Source organism: Elgaria multicarinata, chromosome 3 (genome assembly GCF_023053635.1).
Source record: "Elgaria multicarinata webbii isolate HBS135686 ecotype San Diego chromosome 3, rElgMul1.1.pri, whole genome shotgun sequence".
NCBI lineage: Eukaryota > Metazoa > Chordata > Lepidosauria > Squamata > Anguidae > Elgaria > Elgaria multicarinata.
Window position 1 is genome coordinate 53846269 of NC_086173.1, and position 26166 is coordinate 53872434.

General features: G+C 43.0%; 1 protein-coding gene across 1 annotated transcript in view; it reads right to left on the bottom strand.

Annotated features, from left to right (window-relative positions):
- RNF157 (ring finger protein 157) overlaps positions 1-26166 on the bottom strand; it is an 85499-nt gene that overhangs the window by 52146 nt on the left and 7187 nt on the right. Inside the window, exon 2 of the mRNA XM_063120332.1 lies at positions 824-942. Within this exon, the coding sequence (XP_062976402.1) occupies positions 824-942 (119 nt within the window). The remainder of the gene's footprint in view (positions 1-823; positions 943-26166) is intronic.

Consider the following 26166-nt stretch of genomic DNA (forward strand, 5'->3'; position numbering starts at 1 on the left):
TTGTAAAAGCATCTATGGCTGTATATATAAATAAATCAAACACTGATCCCTGGGTACAAATATACACATAGGATTCATGCAAATTCCAACATGGAAGGGTTGTTTTAAGAGTAGTTTATTTTTTTAAGTATGAGCATTCTCCCTCTATGGTACTGACGTACACATCTCCTTATTTTAGAAAACAATCAAACAAATATATACAATTCTGCCCACCTCCAAGTACAACGACTAGGCAATCCTTCCTGCAGGACTGTTTTCCCTCCTGTACTGCAGGAGTAAAGGATAAATGCGGCTGAGTGATGCTTCAACCAAATATGCAGTCCTTGCTCCTTCCTCTAAAATCCCCTAATACTGCCCCCTGCTGTACCCTCAGAGAAATGCTGGGTTAAATGAGTCATAGCAATACATACATTTCTGAGTAGCTGCCAATTCATACCTGGCAACTGCACATGTCACCAACTGGACAGCACCTCAGCACTTTTGAAACCATTGCTTCCGGCGGGAGAGCAATGAGCACTCTCAGCTAGATTTAAGAGTAGTGGCGGGCTACTTAGATGCTTTACAACCCTTATTGTGCCATTACATTCTTGGAGTGTATTCAGAAATAGGCCCAATATAAACATCTATTCCCATCAGGCTAAATATTAGTTACATCTGGAAACCTAGCTGTAAACTGGGCATCAAGCAAGAAGAAGAGTGCATGCAAAACACACCCAAAACAAAACCCAAGCTTCTAAAAAGGAACATTTGTGTTTTCATTGCTGCATCTCCACCCCTACCCTTCACAGCTACAAACCCAATGTTATTATATTTCTCCCCCTACCGCTACAGGTCTGTTCCCAAGGAAGTTGAGGTCGCTGTTCTCTCCAAAGAGGTAACCCTCAGGATGTGTAGAATCAAACTTCTCACCTCCCATGATGAAGTGGCTGGCAAAGTAGCTTCCTGAAAGGGAAAGGAAAGCACAGCGGGTGTCAGGACTAGGAATCAAGAATGGAGCTGAATGTGCTCCTGGCCAAGGAGAGCATCTCAGAGCGTCTTATAATCTACATGGCCACAAGCAGTACAATGGAGTACGGAACAACAAATGAAAATGAAGCCTTTAATTTTAAAAGCAGCAAACTTCCAGCCTTCAAGGTTTTGGAAAATATTTTAGAAATGTTTTCTCAGGACTCTGAAACCAGAAGGGGTGAGGAAAACGCACATATGTTTCACTTCCCTCCTTGCAGTTAGAGAGGAAGGGAGGGGATGAGAGAGAGAACATATTTTAGATAAGGAGCAGTATCTAAATATTATTAATAAATAAATAATAAAGAGAGAATTAAGGAGAAAGGAAGGGTTGGCATAAAAATATTACCTTTTCCAATGAGAGAGGGGCAGAAGAGGACTCTCTGTTAAGGGGTTGCTGTGCTGAAACCAGGAGTTGTGATTGGAATTCCTTACAAATTTTGGATTACTAAATATTCTAGACCTCAAACTACAATCTGTCTAGGGCACACAGAGAGGATGATGTCTGGTCTCCTTGAGCCATAACTTTCTTAGTACAAAAACTGGAGTTGGAAGAGGGACAGAGGTGGGGAAAAGAAGGGAGACTGGATACAGGTAGGAGATTGAGCAGCCTAGGAATGAACAGAACTTTTGAGCCCTAAAACGTGGGTTTGGGGGGAGAGTTTTAACCCCCTCCACAAATTTCCTGCCTTAAGAGTTTAGCACAAAAATGCAGAGCGCACCCAAATTCTGAGTGTAAATCTCTAACCTTGCCTTGGCATGGATCTTTCCTTATTGAATAAGACTGTTTGGGTTATATTAGACAGGGCAGGAGGAAGGCCTCTGCATATTCCAGAGGTCCCATATCCATTGCAGAGGAGCGGAAACCCCACCTCTTCATGTACACCAAAAGAAGTCAGCCCTTGTGCCCCAGTGCCCTGTGTAACCAAAATTTTACATGGCTTAACTTCCCTGGGCAGTGTAGAAGTTCCTAGAGTCAAAGTGTTCAGACAAGAGTATTCTTAAAATGGCAGCTTTGCCAAGCTAATTGGTAACACTGTCCTGATCTGTTCTGGTAATGTCGGAAGGCTCAGGTCACATGGGAGGAGGTCATGACATGGCTCTTGCCCACATCAGTGTTGCCCATTCTGGAAACATTATTTACTAACTTATGATGCCTGTTACAATTTTTAGTTTATGGCCTACTGTTGTAATTGTACTTTGTGTTATATATTTTTTAAATTGTGCTGCTCTATTTGTTTGTAGGATTGTTTTAACTAAGTTCATTTTAGTCTTGTTTTTTATTACTGTTAGCCACCTTGACCATCATTTTGTTTGATGTAAAGGCTGAATGCTCATCAAATAAATGAATATTTATATTGTAATTTTATTGCTGTACGTCGCCTGGATATGTTGTATAGAACAATTTTAAATTATTTTAAATAAACACGGGAAACACTGATATTAGGAAGGGCTGCTTCAGTATGATCATGGACATCTGATGTTACTGGAGGTGGCACTACAGGGACACCAGCTGTGATGCACTGTCAGATGGGGGCCCCAATGTATCACCTGAGCGCTGTCTCACATTTTGGCTGCTGGCTATTACCTATCAAACTCTATCAGAAAACAAGCTCCCATCTTTTGCTTTCTTGAAAACTAGAGGACTGTCTATTGTCCCTGGCCTGTCAGTGATTAAGACTAGGTTGTTAAAAATTCATATGACCTCTTTGCTGTAAAATCCCTTAGTCAGGTTAAAAGTGCACTAGAGGATGAGAAGAGACAGATGTCAGAAGTATGGGTAGTGTATGTCATGCCTTAAACAACTTGTATGTATGTGTTTGGATGGGTTCATTCTCTGGGGAGGTGTTCACACACATATTGACTGTTCATTTGAAGGGAGGATAAACCTTGTATGTGAGCTTTAGAGAGAGAACTTTATTACCCTTTATATATATATACATTTTTGATTAAATTCCCTTTATTTATTTATTTATTTATTTATTTATATCCCGCCCTATATCATAAAGATCTCAGAGTGGCGTACAGATAAAAACATACAATATAAAACAATAAATATGCACAGTTAAAAACAAATTAAACCATGAACCAAGTTAAAACAATATATAATTTAAAAGCAATAAAAACAATGTGCCATCTTAGTGGATTTAACCATCAAAGGCTTTGTTAAAAAGCCATGTTTTTACTTGGCGTCAAAATAAAATCAGTGTTGGTGCCAGTTGGGCCTCCAAGGGGAGGGCATTCCACAGTCTGGATGTCACAACAGAGAAAGCCCTCTCCCTTGTCCCATCATAGCATATATGTTGCGTTGATGGGATGCGGAGAAGGGCTCCTCCAACAGATCTCAAGTCTCGGGCAGGCATATATAAGGAGAGGCGCTCCCTCAAGTATCGAGGTCCCAAGCCATTTAGGGCTTTAAACGTAATTACCAACACCTTGAATTCCGACCTGAAGTGTATAGGCAGCCAGTGCAGTTCCTTTAAGACCGGTGTTATGTGGTCTCTGTAAGATGTACCCGCCAGCAGTCTAGCTGCTGCATTTTGCACTAGCTGCAACTTCTGCATCGTCTTCAAGGGCAGCCCCACATAAAGTGCATTGCAGTAGTCTAATTGGGAAGTTACCAGTGCATGCACTACTGTGGCTAGGTTGTCCCTGTCCAGGAAAGGCTGTAGCTGGTGGATCAGCCGTAGCTGACCCCAAGTACTCCGTGTCACAGAGTCCACCTGGGCCTCCAGTGACAATGATGGATCTAGGAGTACTTCCAAGCTACGTACCTGCTCCTTCAGAGGGAGCGCCACCTCATCCAGAACAGGTCACTTTCCCAATTCCTGGACTCGAGAACTACCAATCCACAGAGCTACCGTCTTATCAGGATTCAGTTTATTGGCCCTCAACCAGCCCATTACAGCCTCCAGGCACTGGTCCAGCACCTTCACAGCCCCAGCTGAGTATCATCAGCATACTGATGGCACCCAACCCCAAAACCCCTAATGACCTCACCCAACGGCTTCATATAGATGTTGAACAGCATGGGGGATAGAATAGAACCCTGTGGCACCCCACAGCTTAATTGCCATGGGGTGGAACAGGAATCCCCCAATACCACTCTCTGGGATCAGTCCTGCAAGTAGGAGCGGAACCACTGTAACACAGTACCTCCCACTCCCATCTCGCAGAGCCGATCCAGTAAGATACCATGATCAATGGTATCAAAAGCCACCGAGAGATCCAGGAAGATCAACAGGGTAGCACTCCCCCTGTCTTTCACCCGGAGTAGGTCGTCAATCAGAGCCACCAAGGCCGTTTCAGTGCCATGCCCTGGCCTGAAACCAGACTGAAATGGTTCCAGATAATCCATTTCTTCCAAGAACGTCTGAAGTTGCCCGGCCACCACACAAAAATAATTTTTGCCAAGTGTTGAAGAATCCTTGGTCTCATCTACACCAAGAAGGATATTGCACTATGAAAGCAGTACATAAAAGGCAAGAGCCAAGCAGGATGTAGCAGTATGAAAGCGGTATGTAGTATGTGTCAATGGGCCTCAACAGTTGTCAGTGCACATCAGTTCCACTATAAAGCAATAGTGTGGCTCCAGCCTTTTATATACCACTTTCATACCATTTTCATAGTGGAATATCCTGCTTGGTGTAGATGAGGCCCTTGTTTATATTGCAAGTCTTGTCATATCTGGGGGTCTCATGCACAAGAAGATCAAAATCTGAAGATGCCTTCAGAGTAGCACAATCCTGAATGCTTGCAAGATTCACATTTTGCTTCAAAAGCTGTAATTTCTTTTTAGGTGGTATCTCAAATTCTGGCTCAGTTCACACAACACTTTTCTCTACTCAGTGGGAAAACTCCACTCATAGTAAAACAATAAATTGCATATACATCTTTAAAATGCATCCCCTCTCCCTCCCCCCACACACTGTAATTCCTAAATGGGCAGCCTTTTGTCCTACAAGGCTTGATGGGGGTACAAGGAAATGAATCTGGAGAAGGCTGAACCTGACACCAAAGAAGAGTAGCTTTTGTCTTGCAAAGAGTTCTGCTGGGCAGCTGAGGAGGCAGCGGTGTTTGCTTGGAGGCCATTTAGTCTGACCCCCAAACACATAACAATACAGACAACTGGAGACTGACTGAGGAATCTGCCAGCCAGGCTGTGAGCTTACTAATGTTACTTGGTTGGGCATTGCCCCTCCCCGGGAAACCCTGGTGGGGGCTTGAGGCCCCCTCCCACCCCCCGTAGTTTATGCCCCTGGAAGTAACCAATTAGCTGCCAGTCCTATCCAAATTTTGTGCATGTAAGCTCAAATAAACATGGGTTGTATTATTCTAATCTTCAGTTCTCGTCTCATTACAAACTCCCCAATTCCAAGGCAATAGTCTAGGCTCAAGATCTAGTGTGAGGGTATGTTGCCCTTCAGATGTTTTAAATTATAATTTCCCTAATCCCTAATCACTGGCCATGCTGGCTGGGGCTTTTGGGACTTGTATTCCAAAACATCTGAAGGGCAACAATTTGGTCTAGTGCAGTGGTTCCCAAAGTGGGCAGTACCACCCCCTTGGGGGCAGTGTGATTGCATTGGGGGGCATTAAGAGGCAATGGGGCGGCGGGGAGGGGGCGCTAAGAGGCAAAGGGGCGGCGGGGGGCGCTCGAGGTGGTCTTTTCCGTACCAGGAGAAGGAAATTACAGAAGGAAATTTCTGATTGCTATCCTGCACTATGGAGAGTGGTTCAGAAGCTCCTGGTTGCATTTCCAACATCATATTTGGTGGAATGTGGTTTTAGTGTGGTCTGCCTACTTCTCTCCAAGCAAAGAAATCGACTCCAGATTACTAAACCTGGCATTGGGAAACTGGTATCATTTCATCAAGCCCATCCATCACATTAAGAATTTACAGAATAGTGAAGTACTCTACCCTAGTTACTAAATGTGATATCTAATATTCTTGCTAAATGACTATCAGACTTTGAAAAGATGATATCACTGGATCAAGTTCATCAATTATGTTTAATTGAATAAACTAAAAAAATGTAATTGGATTTTGAATAAATATTCAATTAATTGTTACTGTTTTAAATTTTATTGTTATCTTCCTTAGTGGGTCATTGAAAACCACTATTCTGAATAATTTTTATAGTGTAGGGGGCACTGGGCATGAGTTTGTGGAACCAAGGGGGTAGTTACCTGAAAAAGTTTGGGAACCACTGGTCTAGTGCTTGTTTTCTCCATCAGGGCATATCAATTCATGCTGCTGTGCACCGTGACTCTAGGCTCAAGACAGGTATCACTTGGGCACTATTACACACTGTAGACTACGATATGTGGTAAGAGAGGGTGTGAAAAGGTAATGCCCTACAGGGACATTACTAGCATTACTGAAGTCATGTATGTGATGAATGTTTTAAAAAACAACCAGCCATCTCCACCTCCCTCTTGAGGAAGGAACCACAGCTCAGTATTAGAGCATGTGTTTTGCACACTGAAGGGTCCACATTCAATCGCTGGCATCTTCAATTAAAAGAATCAGGTAGCAGGCAATGTGAAAGGCTAATACTAATAGTAGTACACAATGCTAGATGGACCAATAGTTTGAAGCAACGTAAGTAGTTTTCTATGCGCCTCAGCTAAACAAAAGTGGCATGGGTTTAGAATCAAACCTGTGTAAATAGTTTTCCTCATCACTTGAAACTATGCTGGATTGCAATCTTCACTAGCCATGTCACAATACTTGTGTTAGCCTTGAAGGTACTGCATGACACAACTTTCGTTATAATAAATATTTACAAGGCTACTCTCCTGCAACTGGGCGGATTATTCAAGCTTTGCCTACCCTCTGCTCCAAATGAGCAAAATAGGAGGCAAAGCCTTATCACCATCTCTGCCATAGTGACATTTTCATAGACCAAGCAATTCAGGAGTAAAAGTTACACACTCCTCTTTAAAGGGGGAATATATATACATTCCTGTATCCCAAGCTATTTTCCAGTTGGATGGGCTTGAAGGCTGTTATTAAAAGCCACACACTCCAACAGTTAATTCAAAATGCGCTTGCTCAACTTTGCTGCAGTCCTCAACTCAAAGAGAAGATTAGTAGGAATATGAAAGTCAGGTGAATCATCACTTCATAGGTTATCAAAATGTGTAATGACAATTACTATAATAATCGCTGCTGTGGCACATTTTAATCTATAAAGAAATGTATTTCATAGAATCATAGAGTAGAGTTGGAAGGGGCCTATAAGGCCATTGAGTCCAACCCCCTGCTCAATGCAGGATTCAACCTTAAAGCATCCTTGACAGGTGGTTGTCCAGCTGCCTCTTGAAGGCCTCTAGTGTGGAAGAGCCCATGACCTCCCTAGGTAATTGGTTCCATTGTCCCTAGGTAATTGGTTCCATTGTCATACTGTTCTAACAGTCAGGAAGTTTTTCCTGATGTCCAGCTGGAATCTGGCTTCCTGTAGCTTGAGCCCATTATTTTGTGTCCTGCACTCTAAGATGATTGAGAAGAGATCCAGACAGGGCCGGCGCTGCCATAGAGGCCAGTCAGGTGGCCGCCTAGAACGCCAAGGTAAGGGAGCGCCGAACACTGCGCCCGGAAGTCGCCCTCCCACTCCCAGAGCCACTCTGACCGAGTGAGGGCAGCTTCCGGGCATACCGTTCTGAAGCTGCCCTTCTGCCCCCCACCCCAGCGTCCCTGGCTTGGCTTCGGCTGGGCACCCGCCCAGCCAAAGCCAAGCCGGGACGCTGGGGTGGTGGTGGTGGGGCAGGCGGATGGCTCCACGTTCTGACTTCTGGCGCGCGCCGGACGTCAGAATGTGGAGCCGTCTGACCGCCCCTCCCACAGCTTCCCAGCTTGGCTTCGGCTGGGCCCGCCCGGCCAAAGCCAAGCCGGGCTGCTGGGGGGGAGGGGAGGCTGAACAGACGGCTCCATGTTCTGACGTCCGGTGCGCACCGGACGTCAGAACATGGAGCCACCCCACCGCAGCGTCCCGCCCAGCCGAAGCCAACGCGGCCTCCATCCCCGCCTGTCTCCATCTACCCGGGGTGGTGGGGGTACGGTGGGGTGGGGGATACGCTGGGGGGTGGGGGAGTGAAAGCAGCTCACCTTGCCTAGGGCACAAAAAAGCCTGGCACCGGCTCTGGATCCAGACCCTCCTTTGTATGACAACCTTTTAAGTATTTGAAGAGTGCTATCATGTCTCCCCTCAGCCTTCTCTTCTCCAGGCTAAACATGCCCAGTTCTTTCAGTCTCCCCTCACAGGGCTTTGTTTCCAGACCCCTGATCATCCTCGTTACCCTCCTCTGAACACATTCCAGCTTGCCTGCATCCTTCTTGAAGTGTGCTGCCCAGACCTGGACTCAATACTCAAGATGAGGCCTAACCAGTGCCGAATAGAGGGGAACCAGTACCTCACCACACAACTTTCAACATGCATTTTGCATGTTTTTGCGATTTTAAATTTTTGTATATTGTTTTTAAGTGTTTTTATCTTATATGAACTGCCCAGAGAGCTTCAGCTATGGGGCAATATACAAATGCAATAAATAAATAAATAAAATAAAAACTTTCAAGGTAGTTTGAGGGTGGAAACGTATGGCCCTCCAGATATTGTTGGACTGTAACTCACATCAGCACTAGCCAGCATAGCCAATGGTGAGAGATTAAGGGAGTTGAAGTCCAACAATATTTGGGGAGTCACATGTTTCCCACTCCTCCTTTACAGTCTGTTATGTTTGGCCTCACAACCTCACTTCAGCAGGTTACTGTTGGTCCCAAATGAATAAAAGGGGAACCGAAGTTGAGATACAGTGATGCAAGCTTGCCCAAGCCCACACAATGAATCCAGATGGCAAAGGTGAATCTCAAACCAGGTCTGAACTCTCTATTACAGGGGTGATCAACTTGTGGTCCTTTTCAATTCTCACAAAAACATCATTTTAATGGGATTTGCATATATTGAACCCATCTAGCAAATGCTCCGGCTGTGTGTTTCACCCCAGTCTGCCTGTATTTTCTGGACAGCTATTGGAACGTTCACAAATGTTATTTTATTCTTTGAGGTAAACTGCTTCAGGTATTATCCACTGAAGAAAGATGATATATACATTTTAAAAATAAACAAAGCCATAAGTTTGGTTTGGTATATACAAAATCACAGAAAAGCCAACCAGTATTTACTTCAACAGATTACCAAATTGTTTTGTTGTCGTTGTAATGGTTTGTTTTATAACAAGCTCAGTGGCTTGGATTACTTTTTCCACCTGGGGAAGGAAAGCAACATTTAAACAGAAAAGTTAACTTATGGGGGGGGGGGGAACCTTTTGAAAAACCACCAGCATCCCCTTGCAAATATCAGTAAGGCCAACGCATTGCTAAGCAAAAACAAAAACAAAATACCAGGCTCCTCAGACACAAAGATGTAGCTCATCGTTTAGGAAGATCCTACAATCAATTATTGATGCCTGCTGCTTTCTGGCCCCATTTTTTTTCCATGTGCATAATTTATAGGGAAACAGAGTTACGCTCATGCACACACACACACACACACACACACAGATGTTACCATCTGACAGAACCCAACAAATACAGAAGCAATACTGCACATAACTGAGGGCCATGAGGAAGGGAATGAAGTTTGGCCAGAGAGTTACTATGCTTCCAGACAGATGGCTCCTAGTTGTGCCAGGCCAAAGACATTGTGCTACTATGTTGTCTCTTCCTCATTAACCGATTTTCAGGGGAAATAATAATAAAAAAGCCAGTAGAAATTATGGGGAAAACATGGGAGGTTCACAAATGGAAGAGGACATCTGGACACCCCCAGTACAATTCTATGACTGAGGCAGGGCAATTGCACAATAAAATCCTCATCTGGAAGGACCCTGGCCACAGTATCTGAACAATACCTCTTTGTACATATGTTCCTACCCATTCCTAATCGGAGTGCGGCTGTGTAGAGATTCAGTGAGTGGCTACTCATGAGTGGGGTTTTTCAGTGGTAGACCTCCCCCACCTGCCAAAATTGTGGAATGCCTTCACTAAAAGAAGTCCACCTGGCACCAACTCAGTTGATTTTTTCGCCACCAGGCAAAGACCTTTTTATTCTCTCAGGCCTTTTAACTTACTGGCTTCACACAACACGCTAACCCACCATGGATTATTGTATTCTCCGAACACAGCACATTTTCTGCAGGATGGGTTATCGTGTTGTCTGAATGCAGTGTGTTTTCTTTAGGGCGGCTTGTTAACTAAGCAGTGTGGTTTATTTTGCTTGATCAAGCTGCCTTGAGAACCCATGGCTTGTTGTTGGGTTGTTCAGGGTGGTTAACAAACCACACTGCATGGTTAATGAGCAACCCTGTGAAAAATACATTGCATTCAGACAAGATTAAGGGGAAAGTACTGTGTTCAGACAACACAATAACCCATGATTCAACGACAATGCATACTGGGTGGGTTACTGTGTTGTATGAACGGTGTCTTTCTGCCAATTGTGTTTTAGTATTGTTTTTTCTCAGTTTATATTTTTAGATCTTTGGAAATCATTGCTGCTATTTGTCCTCTGCTTTGTAAATTATGCCATGTGGCTGCTTTTAGTCTTGTTTGTGTTTAATTGGATTTTATTGATTTCATGGTGTTTTATGTTTTATTTTTGTTGTGTGTATCACCCGGAGAGTTTTGGTGACTCTTTGTTTAAATGAATGAAATAATAAGAAGGCTCAGCTTAAAGATGGATACAGAACTCCTGCAAGAGGCACCTGGGGGGGATCTACACTATTGCTTTTAAAGTGCTTTAAAGCACTTTGAAAACAGTTTGAAAACTGTATATGCAGTGTGTCTTGGGCCCCAACAGTTGTCAAAACTGTTATAAAGCGCTTTAAAGTGCTTTAAAGCAGTAGTGTAGATCCCCCCTTGGTAATCTGACTAGATGCAGTGGCGGACAAGAGCTACCTTTAACTGCCATGCAGCCAGAAGTGATTTTGGCAGCTACTGCATGGTGCTTCCAGGGGGTGGGGGTGGTCATGTGCAGAATTGTTCTTATACAAAAATCCCTCTCCTATCTATTCAGTGGAAGCCATATGTGTAGGGCAAGAGTGGAGAACCAGCAGTCCTCCATAACTCCCATCAGCCCTAAACCATATGGCCAATGGTGTGAGCTGTAGCTCCAAAATATCTGGAGGACCACAAGTTACCCACACCTGCTCTACACATATGGCCTCAATTATGGTCTTTAAAAAGGGGGGAGGGACCAGTTTGCACATAAACCCTTCGAGCAAAAGGTCTGTGAAAGGGAGCATTTGATGGCTGGAAAGAAGCCGCACAAAGAACCACTGTAATTCTGCAGACTGGTACAATGACTTTGATCTCAAATGTGCTTTTCCATGCTAACTCAACATGGAAGTGAAGCTGTTGGTCTGTGAACTCTATAGCCCCTGGTTCAACTCTTGCCTCTGCTTTCAATTCATTATGTGAACTGTTTCAGAGAAGCTCAGCCATGATGGCTTTATATACATGTATAGTAGGGTGACCATATGGAAAGGAGGACAGGGCTCCTGTATCTTTAAGAGTTGTAGAGAAAAGGGATTTTCAGCAGGTGTCATTTGTATATATGGAGAACCTGGTGAAATTTCCTCTTCATCACAACAGTTAAAGCTGCAGGTGTCCTGCCTTCTTTTAAAATGGTCACTCTAGTAAAGCTCCTGCACTTTAACTGTTGTGATGAAGAGGGAATTTCACCAGGTTCTCCATATATACAAATAACACCTTCTAAAAATCCCTTTTCTTTACAACTGTTAAAGATACAGGAGCCCTGTCCTCCTTTTCATATGGTCACCCTAATGCATAGTACATTTATAGCTCATGTTCTGTATTTTTGTCAGCATCACCCTAAGACAGATGTTTCCAATGTGGTTTGTCCTCCAAATGTTTCTAAGAATAATTCCTATTATCTCTGATCATTGGTCATGTGGGCTATGGCTGTAGTCCAAAACAGCTGGAGGGTACCAGGTTGGGGAAGACTGGTACCCTCCAGCTGCTAAAGCATCCATTTTGATCTGAGAAAGGCTGTAAAAGCAAGAGGGTTGAAGGCTGCAAGAAACAAGAAGAGTTTCCTGGTCAGTAGCAAGGGAGCTACCACTTACCTATGTGAGTGCCCCCTTCTGATCAAATTAAAAGCTGCCCAGTGGGAATTCCAGATACATGCAAATGCCTTCCTAAGTACAAATTTATTTATTTTATTTATTTATTAATTACATTTCTATACCGCCCAATAGCCAGAGCTCTCTGGGCGGTTCACAAAAATTAAAACCATTCAAAGTATAAAACAACAGTATAAAACCATAATATAAAAGCTCAACCAGATAAAAACAGCAGCAATGCAAAATTACAAATTTAAAACACCAAGTTAAAATTTATTTATAGACTGTTAAATGCTGGGAGAATAAAAAGGTATTCACCTGGCATCTAAAGGCATATAATATAGGTGCCAAGCAAACCTCCTTAGGGCTGCAAAGGGCTTCTCTCAATGAGCAATTAATTGAATGCTCATGACTGGCCACTCACGGAAATTTGCAGGTCCATTACATGACATTGTCAACCTCCAAGACATCTCCCACTCTATCACCCTGTAATCTCACTTTAAAAAAGATTGGAGATAATGCAGTATTTAAAGTTAGCACTGGGATATAGTGGGATCTCCCCAGTGTGTAAAGTCAGTCTTGTGCTATAATTCTGCAACTAAATGGCATTGTTTCATTAAACACAATGGAGCCTTGCCAAGAAGAGAAGTTTTCCATTCAAAATCACATGGTCACATGTAAAGAAGCGCATCGTGAATGCAGAAAGACTGCAGAAGATGAAAGCCCCAGTAAGGCTAAGGGGTTTTTCTTATCTGTAGAGAAGCTCAAAGTCACCACACCACCCAGACAACATACACGGGTATCTTCAGTTTTGGCAAAGAACATGGTCAGTCCTGAAGTAAAGCACCACCTGAGCATCACTCACGGTATTCTTTTTGTTCTGTCTCCCTCTACTTCTCCTCTCAGACACATGGCTTTTGTAATGTTCAGTCAGCTCACCGTAATTCATTCAAGTAGACAGGAACCTCCTAGAGGTTCCCTTTCATTACCCAGAGTCAAGCTATTGATCCCTTTGTTCTATCCCATTGTGAGTCTGGCCCACAGCTATTGATCCTTGGTATTCTTTGCTCTGAAGTCCATACCTGCCCTTGAGTTCAGGCACCCATGCATTATTCAAACACACAGCTCAGCATGGACAGACTTTCTGCACAGCTCCATGTTCAGCCTGGAGTTGGCTCTGCTCTCAAGCCCATTCCTCTAAATATTTCCTAGCTTTGTCCCTCTTCTTCTCTGGTTAGCTTAGCCCACATTTCCAGTGTGAGAACTCCTCTGTCCTTCTTCATCTTGTGTGCTCAGATAGATCCACTGACTTGTATATCCAGATTGAGCTTCCCTGGTGAAGCACCCATTGCAGTTCTCTAGTGGCTTCCATCCATGGCATACCCTCGCTACAATTTGAGCTGGAAAAGTGCCCCTGTGGGAAGCTGTGCTCAGCAGGAGGCTGTGCTACTTCTTACAAGTTGCTTACCCAGTGGCTTATCCATTCAGTGGACAGCTGGGAGTTCAGGGTGTTGTACCAAGATTGCCTCAGAGGCCTTAGCTAGACCTAGCGGTCTAGCAGGATGGAGGGGTGAAGACCTTGCGATATTTTTATCGTGAGATCTCCCCCTCTGTTCACACATAGTGCATGACGACCTCAGAGGGAGAGACGTTGCACCCACCATTTTGGGTTTTTTTCTTAAAGAAGAAGATGCATATGAGTGCTTGTGCGCAAAAGTTAAGGTGTTGTTTTTTTTAAAAAAATATCCCACTCCCCCACCCAACCCCCAGTGGGCGCAGTGCTCCTGAGGAGCTTTGCACCCTATGTGCAGATCCCGGCTCCTCGCGAGGAGACTGCAGAAAAAGCAGGCCTAAAGTGTAGGGTGAGATCCTGGGGCAAGGGAGGGATCATCCCTCCCTGATCCTAGGATCCCTGTGTGTCATGTGGATGCACAGGGATGATCCCAGCGATCGCCCTGGTATTTCGCCTCATCTAGCTAAGGCCAGAGTCTTGAGTCAAGCACAACCATCTACATGCCCACAGTCTTAACTAGTTTCCCACCCTTGCCTCATTCCCTAAGTTTCCTTGCACCTAACCATGTTTTCATTTTTCCTCAGAGTGGTCATAGTCCAAAGAAACATCTTGGTGGTTAACAACCACAACATTTTAGGTTCTCAATTCCAAATTCTGTTTTTGCAACCAAATTGTTTTGGCTCCAAGGTCCCCGAAAACAGTTTAGCCAGCTGTTCAGTCTTCCCATCATTCCCTTGGGGCCAAGGATCCAGCTATTTGGTTATTTCCACATAACTCTGTAATCAAGAGTGTCTAGGCAACATGGGTGATTACCCATTTTGAATTTGTGACCCACAACTTGCTGACCAGAGCGTAACCTGAACTCTCTCTGAGTTTCTAGTTTTCCAGGACCAACCAGGAAAATGGGTCCTTTGGGTTCCCCTTACTGTGAAATCAGGTAAATATACCCATGTTCATTTCTCCCTATTTTTCCTGATATATCTCTGGATCTATCTTTGGGTGGCCCACATTGTGTCATCCAAGTTTGGATTTTACTCACATATCAAATTTCCGTTTCCTACACCACCATTCCCCTTGCATCCTTTCAAACACCAATTCTCTGCTTCCGTTTTTCTCTCCCCATTATTGCTATTACGAATATAGTGCCAATCCAAGCACTAAAGGGCTGGTATACTAACCAAGCATTTTCCCCTGCTGTAAAATACTTTGTGCTAAAATAAAAACTTGTATTGATTAACCCTGATGATTGTTAGAGCTAATTTTCCCCATGCTTTAAGGATACAGCTCATGATCTCTGCACATGTACCACCCTTCTGGGAAAGATCCCTATATTTCTGGGTTCAGGCCCACATCTACATGTGAGTTTGTGCACATGTGAATAAGGACATGCAGTAGCAGAACACAATTGCTAGGAGGGATAAAATCCGTTAATATGCTCTCTGACAACCAGACAGCCTAACAAGCTGCTCACTGGACTCCAGGAGCAAAATACATAGCACCAAACAACTCTGTGGGAAGTTTTTTAAAAATACGTTTTTTGAAAAGCAGCTAGTCAGCCAGCACACGTCATGTCTTACAATTAGCAAGCTGGTGAACATTAGCTTTATATTTGTCATCTTCTTCCAAAAGGAGCTAATCTCAGGTGTTACCAGGCTGCCTTAATTATCAAGGCATCTCCCCAGAGCCCTGGTCTCCATTGCCCTGTTGTACAGCAGGGGGTTATTAGAAAGACTTATCCCTCAAACATTTACATCACCCAAGCAGCAAGGCGGGCAAGGCTGGAGGGTACAGGAGCAAGCAGAGAAACACTGGGCTTTTGCTTGAATAAATAATGCCACTACATTAAATGGAAATATACAATGAATGAACCCTGGCCAGCCTTTGGTGACCAAATACTCCCCACTACACTTCAGTCTTAGAGGAAGCTGCCTACTATGAAACAGTGCAAGTTAAACTACATCCTAGCTCAGTGAAAGAGAGCGTTCTTTGCAGATTCAATCCCCACTTAAAGAAGCCTTCCCCCAATCCAGATGTGTTGGCCAATAGGTATGCTGGCTGGGGATGATGGGGGGTTGTAGTCTGACACATCTGGAGGGTTGGGGAAGGCTGACCTAAAGATTCTCATGTAGCAGGGCTGGGAAATACGTTGACCTGAGTGCTTGGAGAGCTCTTGCCAGAGTATACAATACTGTGCTAGGTAGAGTATCGGCCCAACTCAAGGCCGCACTGTATTTTATTTATTGAATTTTATGTTCTGTCTTTCTGCCAGAAATGGTGCTCGAAGCAGCTATCATACAGATTAACACAAATGAATGAAAACCCTAATTAAAAACACAACAATAAAAGATATATACAGCACCCAACCAGTTAAAACAGCCTTCAGTAACGACTATGCTTTTTCAGCAGTGCTGGATCTCACCCAGGTCATGTCTCCTGTGGCCACTTTCCAAGTAGAAGGAAAATCACACTCTGCAACAGCGAGCACAAAAGGCCTAACTGTGTTGGGCCCTGGGGCCTTCAGGGACAGTGCTCAACCCCATCCTGATCATTGCTAGTCTGCATGGCAGACCAGGGTCTAGGATAGATTGCCACAATCCAAAACAGGGGCTTTAAAGCAATTCCTGTCCTCAGCACACACAGGTATTTCTTCCTTGCAATACTGACCCACGGATGCAAAATACTTCCATGTGGTCAAGGGAATTTAGCTTCAGGACTCTGGATAGCACTTTGCATCTCCCAATGACTGGCAAAAGTAGAACCAATCATGCAAAATAAGCAAATGTATGTAGATTTGTTTGATGTGATTAATTTATAGAATCCAGCATATGTTGGCACCAGCCCTAAGGCGCAAATAAAACTGTGTTAAATAATTGTCAAAGATGCTCACAGACAAGGGTTTTTATCATACCTTCCACACAACATTGACTTTTATTTGTATTTCTATTGCTTCTTCAGTCTTTATTCTTACTGCAAAGAATCTGTTAAGGGGGAAAAGACAGTATAGCTGCACGCCTTTTAATTGGTAGCACTAGGAGGCCTTTGTCTGGAAGCACCCTTGGACACAGACCTACTTACTAGTCCACCAAAAAGCATGGGATTTGCAAATTAAAGCTCCCCACCTTAACCTCAGCTCTATGTAAGCAGTAAAGACATTCTACAGTCTTGCATATTGTGCTTGGTTGCTCCTTAGGTTCTATGCATCCACACTTTCCCTTAATCTTTCAACCTCAATCTCCTTCCTTGGGGCAGGGGAGGCAGCTAGATGCATAAGAGGACAATGTCCCTGTACCTTTCATAGTTGTGCAAAAGAGGGAATTTCAGCACATAACCGTTGCATGACAAGCTAGGGCTTTTTCATCTTTTTGGAAGATTTAAGACATAAGTTCACTGGAAAAAAATGTTGAAAGGTACAAAACACGCCCCTCAAGCCACAATTCTTAAGCTACTGTAACTCTGCCATTTTTCAACTGATATTTTGGGGGGTGGGGGTGGAGGGATCATCTGCTTGTACACCGAGATCCTCTGTATCAGTATTCTGATGCGTTGGTAGTCCTCTAACATTTTTATAAAGAATAGAATGTTCATGTTTTGTAACATTAGAACACTAACGTGTTCACTCTACCTTTCTCTACGCAAGAAGTGATTGTAGATCTATAATAAGCCCAGTTCTCTCTCAAAGATTGCTTTGAAACAGGAACAGCAAAGCTGCTAAGCTGGAAAGAAAGTCATCTTAAAAATAAAAAAGGCATTGCTGAGACTTGTTTCTTTGTTGTAGTCAGTGAAGGATCTATCGAACAAATATTCACTTGAAGGGAAATCTCTCTGAGGCAGGTAGTACCTTCTACTTCAGTTACTGCATAAACATTCAGACAGCAGCAATTTAACAGACATGAAGCTCTCTGGATCGGAGAGCTTTCAAGATTCCCCTCCCCTCTTCAGGGTTACATAAAATATAGAGAAGAACTGTTTGCACCCTAGTAGCTATAATCTGAATGAAGCCAACATCACCCACCATTGTCCATCTGTGAAAGTCTTAATACGTTAATCACTGATTAAAAACAGAGATTTTACTCTAATCAGATTTTGATCTGACCAGTGAGAGAGAGTTAACATAGGCCCTTTCTACACCTAAGGATTATCCCAGGAAAATGGAGGGATCATCCCTGCTTGCTTCCAGGATCCCCTGTGTGTCATTTGGATGCACAGGGATGATCCCGGGACGATCCTGGGGAAAAGGCAGGTGTAGAAACGGCCATGGATGACAAGGTTTAACAATGGGCTAACCATAAACAACCCAGGAAGCTGGTTTGTTGTTGGGTTGTGAACTCTGGGTTGTTCATGGTTAATGACCCATAGTTAAACCATAGTGCAGGGTTTGCACATAATGGCAACCCACAATTCAACAACAACCCACATTCAACCCATGTTCTGGGTTGTCATTACATGCAAACCAGGTCAATGGCCACATGCAATGAACTGTGGAGCATTCCAGCCAGCCAGTCCTTCTTACAGAATACTCACATCATCCCCACCGCCTGTGTTTTCTATTCCCTCCCCAAAGTCAATCAGCATTGTGCCCATTGAGTTCACTCAGTACTCACTGAGCTAGGATCCCCCCCACTCCACCCAAGGCTTTGCCACTCTTGTGCGCAAATGACGGCACTGTTTTGTCTACATAAGGATCCATTCTTGGAGAATGAATTCACTATTTGTATACGGGATGTAACATTTTCCAGAGGGATAGCCATGTTTACTGTTTTTATGCAACACAGACCAAGGGTGTTGTTAAAACCTACAGACTACGTTTTTATTTGACTGTTTTCCTTTCTGAGGGTTTTTTTTTTTTTTTTTTTTGTAAACTGCCTTGGTTGGTTTCAGAAAGGTGGTAGAGAAAATGATAAATAAATAAATAAATAAATAAATAAATAATATAAAATATAGACTGATGCATTTATTATAGTATAAGTTTTTATGGACACTAGTAGTGGACAAAAGCTTATTTATTTTATTTATTACATTTTTATACCGCCCAACAGCCAAAGCTCTCTGGGTGGTTCACAAAAATTAACCTGTAATCTGTTAGACATCTACACCACATATTTAAATTGGCTTGACTTTCCCTCTCCCTAGTGATAACTCTAGTTCTACATGAGGTGCTAGAGATCTCTAACTGAGAACCTCAGCACTCTCGCGAAACTAGAATTCCCAAGATTTTGAGGGGTGGGGGAGACAGACAGGCATGGTAATCAAACAAATATAAAATATACATCTGCTATGTGTAGATGGCATTATTAAGAGGAAACTCATGATCATGATTGATCTTTGGATATGTCCACATGGGAGCATTCTACACTGCCAGTTTGGTGCTTTAGTGCAAAATCAATGTAAGAAGCTGTTCTAAAAGAGGTTGCTCTGCTGTGCAAGATTTACTCATCCTTCCCTTGTATGAACTGTGTAGCCCACGCTAACCTCATGATTCCTTCAATCTGCTATGTGGAAGGGAGGGGCAGAGAATCAAAGCAGGTTGTGTGCAGATACTGTGTGCCTTGTAGGGAACTGAATGCACTGCAGAAGCATAGAGTGCTTAAAAAGCCCCAGACACATTTAGGGCCAAACTAGACAAGATATGAATTTCATGAAAGCAATTAACATGCACAGGTTTTCCTTATGTAAATAGCTACCACTAGCAACGGGAATGAGCAGGATCAGGACTGCAGCACTTGGGGATCATGGTGCCAACAAATATCCTGCCTACCCACCCCCTACCCCACCCCACCCAGAAGCTATTACATTGGCTTAGAAGCAGTGATGGAACAGCCGAAAGAACTGCTGTCTAGGATAAGTAGGAGCCTAGTTGTATTGCAAACCAATGTTAATATCTGGACTAAAGCCATTCATTTTGGATGATTTTCCGGAAGCATTACTTGTCTGCATTATTAGTTATCCTGTCATCTTCAAATATTTGCAAAACATCATACCTATTATTGAGATACTGCAATATTTGTTTGAAATTACTTAATTTATCTGATAACCAGACAGAGCACTCATCTACTAAAACCAAAATCAATCCTTCGTTCAGATAATATTGACAACAGTATTTATTTCCATTTGTAGCTGGTCCAAGGCCAACCCAAGACATTTTGCTGCCTGAATCTTTCAATACTGGTAACGGGACAACATTCTCCTGAGGACAACAGGCTGGCTTAGGGGGTGCAAGACAGTTTGCTTGGCCTAAAAACCTCTGTCCTCTAACACCCTGCCACCCAGCATCCACCTCCTGACTCTGCCTAATGATGCAGTCAGCCCTGAGCTGGTCATCCTGTTACCTTCAACAAAATAAAATAAATAGTGTGGTTCCTGTCCCATATGCTGAATACGTTGGGTGCAGTATACAAAAAATCAGCAATGTTTTTAAGCCTTTCTAATAAGTTTCAAAGTGGGGGATCTATGAAATGGCACAGGTGAGGGAAAACATGCATCAGGGGAACCAATAACAGAACTTCCTAAAACTTTCCTAAAAAATAGAAAAGCTGGGACAGAGAAATTAAATGGAAGACCATATTTATTCTATGTAGGACCAGCAGAAAGCCTCTTAGATCTATGATAGAATAGATCAAAGAGGCAAGTGGTAGCTTGACAATATGAAAGAGAAATTAAATGTGCTGTGTTCATCCAAGCATCTTTTCCAATCAGGAGCACAGAAAGAGAGAAAGGGAACGTAATCCAAGTGTTTACAGCCCACACAGGACTGCCAAATATTGGCTGCATTAAGACCACACAATTCTCAATGGTGGGCTAGGAGTCAACTCCACAGTTGATTATCGAGGGGGTACTCCCCACACGACATGATTATAATCAACTGTGGTGTGGATTAAGGCCAGCGTTGAGTTGACTATTAGTCAATGGTATGTTTGACTGACACATCCCCCACCCTCACTCTCTCCCTCAGTCCTCCCACTAGTATCCCATCAGCTATTGCGATTTCTGCTGGCTGGACGAGAGCAGCAGCAGCTGCTTTGGTCACTCTTGCCAGGGGACTCTGTAGTCACTGAAAATAATCAACTGTGTGCGACGAAACAGTCAACGGTGCCTGACATACAACATGGTAACCAACAGTTGTTCAAATAATCAAATCTGCACAGGGTTGGTTATTTGCATTGATTATTTCGGCCGAATAGCCAACCATGGTGTGAAAAAGCCCTGACAGACGAGACCTAACCAACTGTTGACTATTTAACCCACCGTTGGTTATCGTGTCATCCAAACCCAGTCAAAGTGTTCCACATAATGGTCCTGAGCAGGATCACAGCTTAGAAACACATATAAATGCCACTTTTTTTAAAAAACAAACAAACCTGATTCTATGAACATATGAACAACCACTCTCTTGGGCTGTTGCCTCCATTTACAATTTGCAGTTTAGCCTGCCTTACAGGGTTATTAAGACAATGTAAAAAAAATGGGATAGCACCATGTATGCTATCCTGACACTTTAAATAAAAAGGACAGGATGCAAGTGTGATAAGCACTTAGATTCTTTTCTGTCTTCACTGAAGAGAAAATGTAGGACCTCTTCACAGGTTATAAAATGTCTACATAAATAATAAAACACATAAAAAGTCACTTCTTGGCAGGAAATTATGCAACTCCTGTGTGCCCTACATAACCATTCTACATACATGCCAACTGCTTTATGTGGTGTGCATGCATCACACACATGCACTGCAAAGCCACCACTTCCCAAAGTATGTACCCACAGCTCTTTATACAAACATAGGATTAGTCAGCACTTGTAGATAGTCATGTGTGATATTTCCATAATTTCCAGCACAGGAAAGTCTTCTACATAAAGTGGTTACAACTGGAGAAGGAACCTAAAAAATGTATCAACCATTCTTGCTACCCTTGAAATCACAAATTGTAGTCAGCAATTTTTGGCCCTTTCATATCATCATACCTGCTCCTTCTTTGCTACCAACATTTTGTTTCCAAATCTCTACAACTCTGCCTGCCCTGCTTCTAAATTTCCATCTTACCCATCTAGAGCCAGTGTCACGTCTATGGCCTGCACAGGTCAGTACCTGGTAATGTACCTGGTAATATATCGGTTAGCAACACTTCTATGGTCTGATACTAGGGTCCCCAATGTGGTGCCTGTGGGCACTAATATGCCCACAGACACCTCCCTTGGTGCCTACCAGGTTCCCTGACCTTCCTGTTTTTTTTAAAAAAAATCATCCTTTTAATTTAAAGATGTTTGCCTTCTGTGAAATGGGTATTTTATTGTGCTTTGCAAGGGACAAATATGTGGTTTGGCATTTGGGCACAGACTACACTTCTGCCTTGTATTCAGGTTACATCTCTGAGCCTCATCAGTTTGCTTTTTGTGAAATAGGTGTTGAAGGAGAAAGCTGTGGGCTCAAAGGTGTGGTTTTATGCTTGAGAGCTCAGATCACTTCTCATCCTTGTACTTAGATTCTGGGGTAAGTTACTTTTATTTTAACCTCGTCACTTTGCCTTCTGAGAAATGGATGTTTTGTAACTGGCCACTCCCACCATGACAACCATTTTGTGAAGCACACCCATGACATTCAACATTCCAGATGTACCCACTGGCCCAATAAGGTTGGGGCCCCCTGGTCTGGTATAATGATGGAGTTGGGAAGCCCAGGCCCTGCCCAAGAAGATCATATCATGATCTATAGCATGTCACAGCAATGACATCACCTATATATATATATATATATATAAAAAAAAAACAAAAGACAACAGGTGGGTGAGCAGAAATAAAGGAGGGCAGGCCTTCTCTCCTTTCAATGGTGGTGTCAAAAACAGAATTTCAAAATGTGGAGTTACAGAACAAGGTGCCTTTAGTAAAAGCCAACTGCTCTGCAATTATTAAAGGTAGAGAAGCCCTGCCTCACATTACATGTGGTTGCCCTAGAGAGAGAAAGCAGGAAAATGGATGGATATGTTTTAAAAAATATAGAAGTGGGATCCCATGTTACAGTTTGTAGCTAAAGGTTGGTTGTAGATCTGAAAAGTAAATGACCTTAGGGCAGCCAACACTCATCTGCACAATGAGAGTAACACTCGTCTATGCTATGGCTCGTTGTTACAATTACTTTTCATCATAGTGCCCTCAAGATGTGCTGGACTATGACTCCTAGTATCCCCAGGCAGCTGTTGGTTGGGGATGCTAGGCACTGCAGCCTAACACATCTGGAAGGCATCAGGTTGGGGAAGGCTGGCTTTATTTAGTCTCAAAAGGCACCATATAAATGATAATTTATTATTGGTGCAGAAATAGCATTAAGAAGAGGGACAGTAACAGCATTTACTGTGGTTTTAATTTTTGTGAACCGCCCAGAGAGCTTCGGCTATTGGGCGGTATAAAAATGTAATAAATAAATAAATAAATAAATAAAAATTTCCCCCTGCTTCCAAAAATCTTTGTCCCAGATATCATATTATTAGAAAGGAAAGGTAGACATCTAGCTCAAAAATAATAAGCCAATTACAAGTGGCTTGACAGACAACTGCCCCAAGAGGCCTAAAACCTAATTAAAGATGGTTAAACTACTGCAGGACAGATGGTCCCTGAAGAAATCTACAATTTCTGACATCACAAGGAATGCATAGTAGGGTGGGGTGCGGAGAAAGAAAGATCTGGTTTTCACATAACAACTCAGAGTACTGGCTGAATTTGAGTTGTTGTTGAATCGTGGGTTGTCATTACATGTGAACCCTGCACTATGGTTTAACCATAAATTGTTAACCATGAATAACCCAGGAAGTTGGTTTTTTGTTAGGTTGCGAACTCTGTGGTGTTCATAGTTATGTGCAGGGTTCAACAACAAGCCATATTCAACTGATTCAACAACAACCCATAGTCAGGGTTATGTGTGCACCAGGCCAATATGACCAAAGTGAAAAAAATAATCAAATATTTAGGACGATAACACTTACACATGAAAAGGAGAAATCTTGCATGCCAACAGTCATGTTACTGTCAAAGTGTGAGAGAAGCCACACTTTGTGCACTTGGACAGCTTGCATAGTTCATTTCTCATTTGATCCCAATGATGCTTTCGTGATTTCAGCATTGTGCTGAAGGCTCAGCAGGTGGAATGTCTAGAAAGGAACCTTGGTGGTGCCCTGTAGAGAGGAGCAGCCTCATTAACTGCCTACAGTTGCCTTCCTTTAAAAGTGTAGAGATACGAAATTCTGATACTGATAGTACAGAAAGTAAAGGGCTTACGGGCTGACAAGCAGCAGGCTATTATTATCCAGGAGCCATTTGTGCATCAACTGGGAAACAGACAAGAGAAATGCTACTAGTAGTTCTAATAATCCACTTGTGCAGAAAACTTTTCCCCAAGGGACCCCATATTGCTGTAGAGCTATCACACTGCACAGAGTCTGGAGCAACCTTTCCCAACCTGGTGCCCTCCAGATGTGCTGGACTACAACTCCCAGAATCGTCAGCCAGCCTCATATTTCCTCCCCTGCCAGGACACGCAAAAGTGGATACAACAGCATTCGTACTGAAGGTTATCCTGTCTTTTTTCTCACTGTATCTTGCCATTCTTCCAAAGTGTTCCTTCTCCTGGCTGGGTAATCTATATTTTCAATTTTCCTGTATGTAGAGGAGAAAAAGACCCCTGCATTTGATAAAGGAACCACCACGACACTGGAGTAATTCTAGAACAAGCCCAAGGCAGGTAGTGAGATTAGCACATTTTTGACATTGGGGGGAGGCTCCATGTGTCTGGAGGCTTATTCTAAGAAGTACTTCGCAAAATGGTCAATAAATCCTGACTGTACTTCTTTTTCTCCATAGTAAGCAGCGCATCTACTCCGACAGAATAAGCATGCAAGTTTACGAGAAAGAGCAGCCTCCTTCCACAGGCACTGGTGCAAAATGGATTAGGGAAAATGCGTCTCTCGAGAATTCTCTTGCATTCCTATGAATTCAAGCCACTTTGGCAGGTGCAGACAGCATACAGTCAATAGGCATTTTATGGTTTTAATTGTTGTGACCTGCCCAGAGAGCTTCGGCTATTGGGTGATATAGAAATGTAATAAATAAATAAATAGATGCTGCACACACTACGAAGACATTATCAGCCCTACACTGATGCTTAATTGCAGCGCTGAGCCCACCCATACACCACTTCTCTTCGCACACATAATACATTTTGTCATCTGTCTGGATCATATTTTTACCCAATCCTACTTGACTAATAAAACAACCCTATTTCATTTTTTAAAGAATTTATTTTAAATGAGGCACTCCAGGGCACCATCTGCTAAGCACTGCTCATCTGCAGACCTCATTCAATGAACTGAGGCTGTGCAAGAGCAGCACAATTGTGATCAATAGGTATTGCGGCACAGCCTTTCATATTCTGCCTCAATAGGTTTTCCATGGTGCTATTAGCAGAAGTTTTTGCATCCTTCTTAAAAACCTTGAGAAAGACCCTGCCTACTACCTTATTACACAGGGCCAAATTCAACTCACCAAGAGCACTCCTCTCCCCCATCCATGGGAAAACTTAGCTGCCAAAAAATCTGCATTATGCCAATGCAGCACAACCATGGCAAGAAAACACCCACTATATCCAGGCCAGCGGTGCTATGGTTCACTAGTCTCCTGCCAGCAGCAGCTATCAGGAAAATAAGAACGTAAGAGGAGCCCTGCCAGATCAGACCAAGGGTCCATCCAGTCCAGCATTTTGTTCACACAGTGGCCAACCACTCTTGACCAGGAACTGACAAGCAGGACACGAGTGCTATAGCACCCTCCCATCTATATTTCCACGCAAGATAGGACTACAACTGAGAATTGTGCTGTGATGATGCAGATTGACACAGTATGAAGACCTATGCATTACAGCCAGTCAGCACTTGCCAAAAGGTGATATTTCCTGCTAAAAAAAAAAAAACCACCCATAAAAAAGTGCATTCCACTGAGATCAGTCCTCCTGAATCATGCAGGTAGAGCTAGAAGGGAGATCTCTCTTTTTCTGCCTTGCTATGTAATTTGCTTGATCTCCTCCTAATTCCTTGCACTGAGGAAGTAATATATCTAAAATGTCACAAACAGAGTAACTCATACAAGAGAAGACAAGAGGCACAGTAAAACTGAGAACACAGAAAGACTTCTCCCAGCACTGCTTCCAACTCTACACACTACTAGACCAAGAGGGTTGTGGAAACCTTGAACATGGATCATGAAGCTGCTGATACTTGGGACAATACAGAACTCATTGGTTTCATTTTTTGATTCATCAATGAAAACAGTTGTGTTCCAGATAAAGGCTGTTTCCAGTTAAGACAGTCTTTAAAAAAACATGAAACCATAATGATAGAACATGGAACCATTCTAATTTGAACTAAAGACTAATTTGGGGTGAGGGGAAGACAGAATAAATGTTCCATGTGCAGTGCAGAAACCCTTTCCAACTATAATAATAATGCCACCCATCATATTTATTTA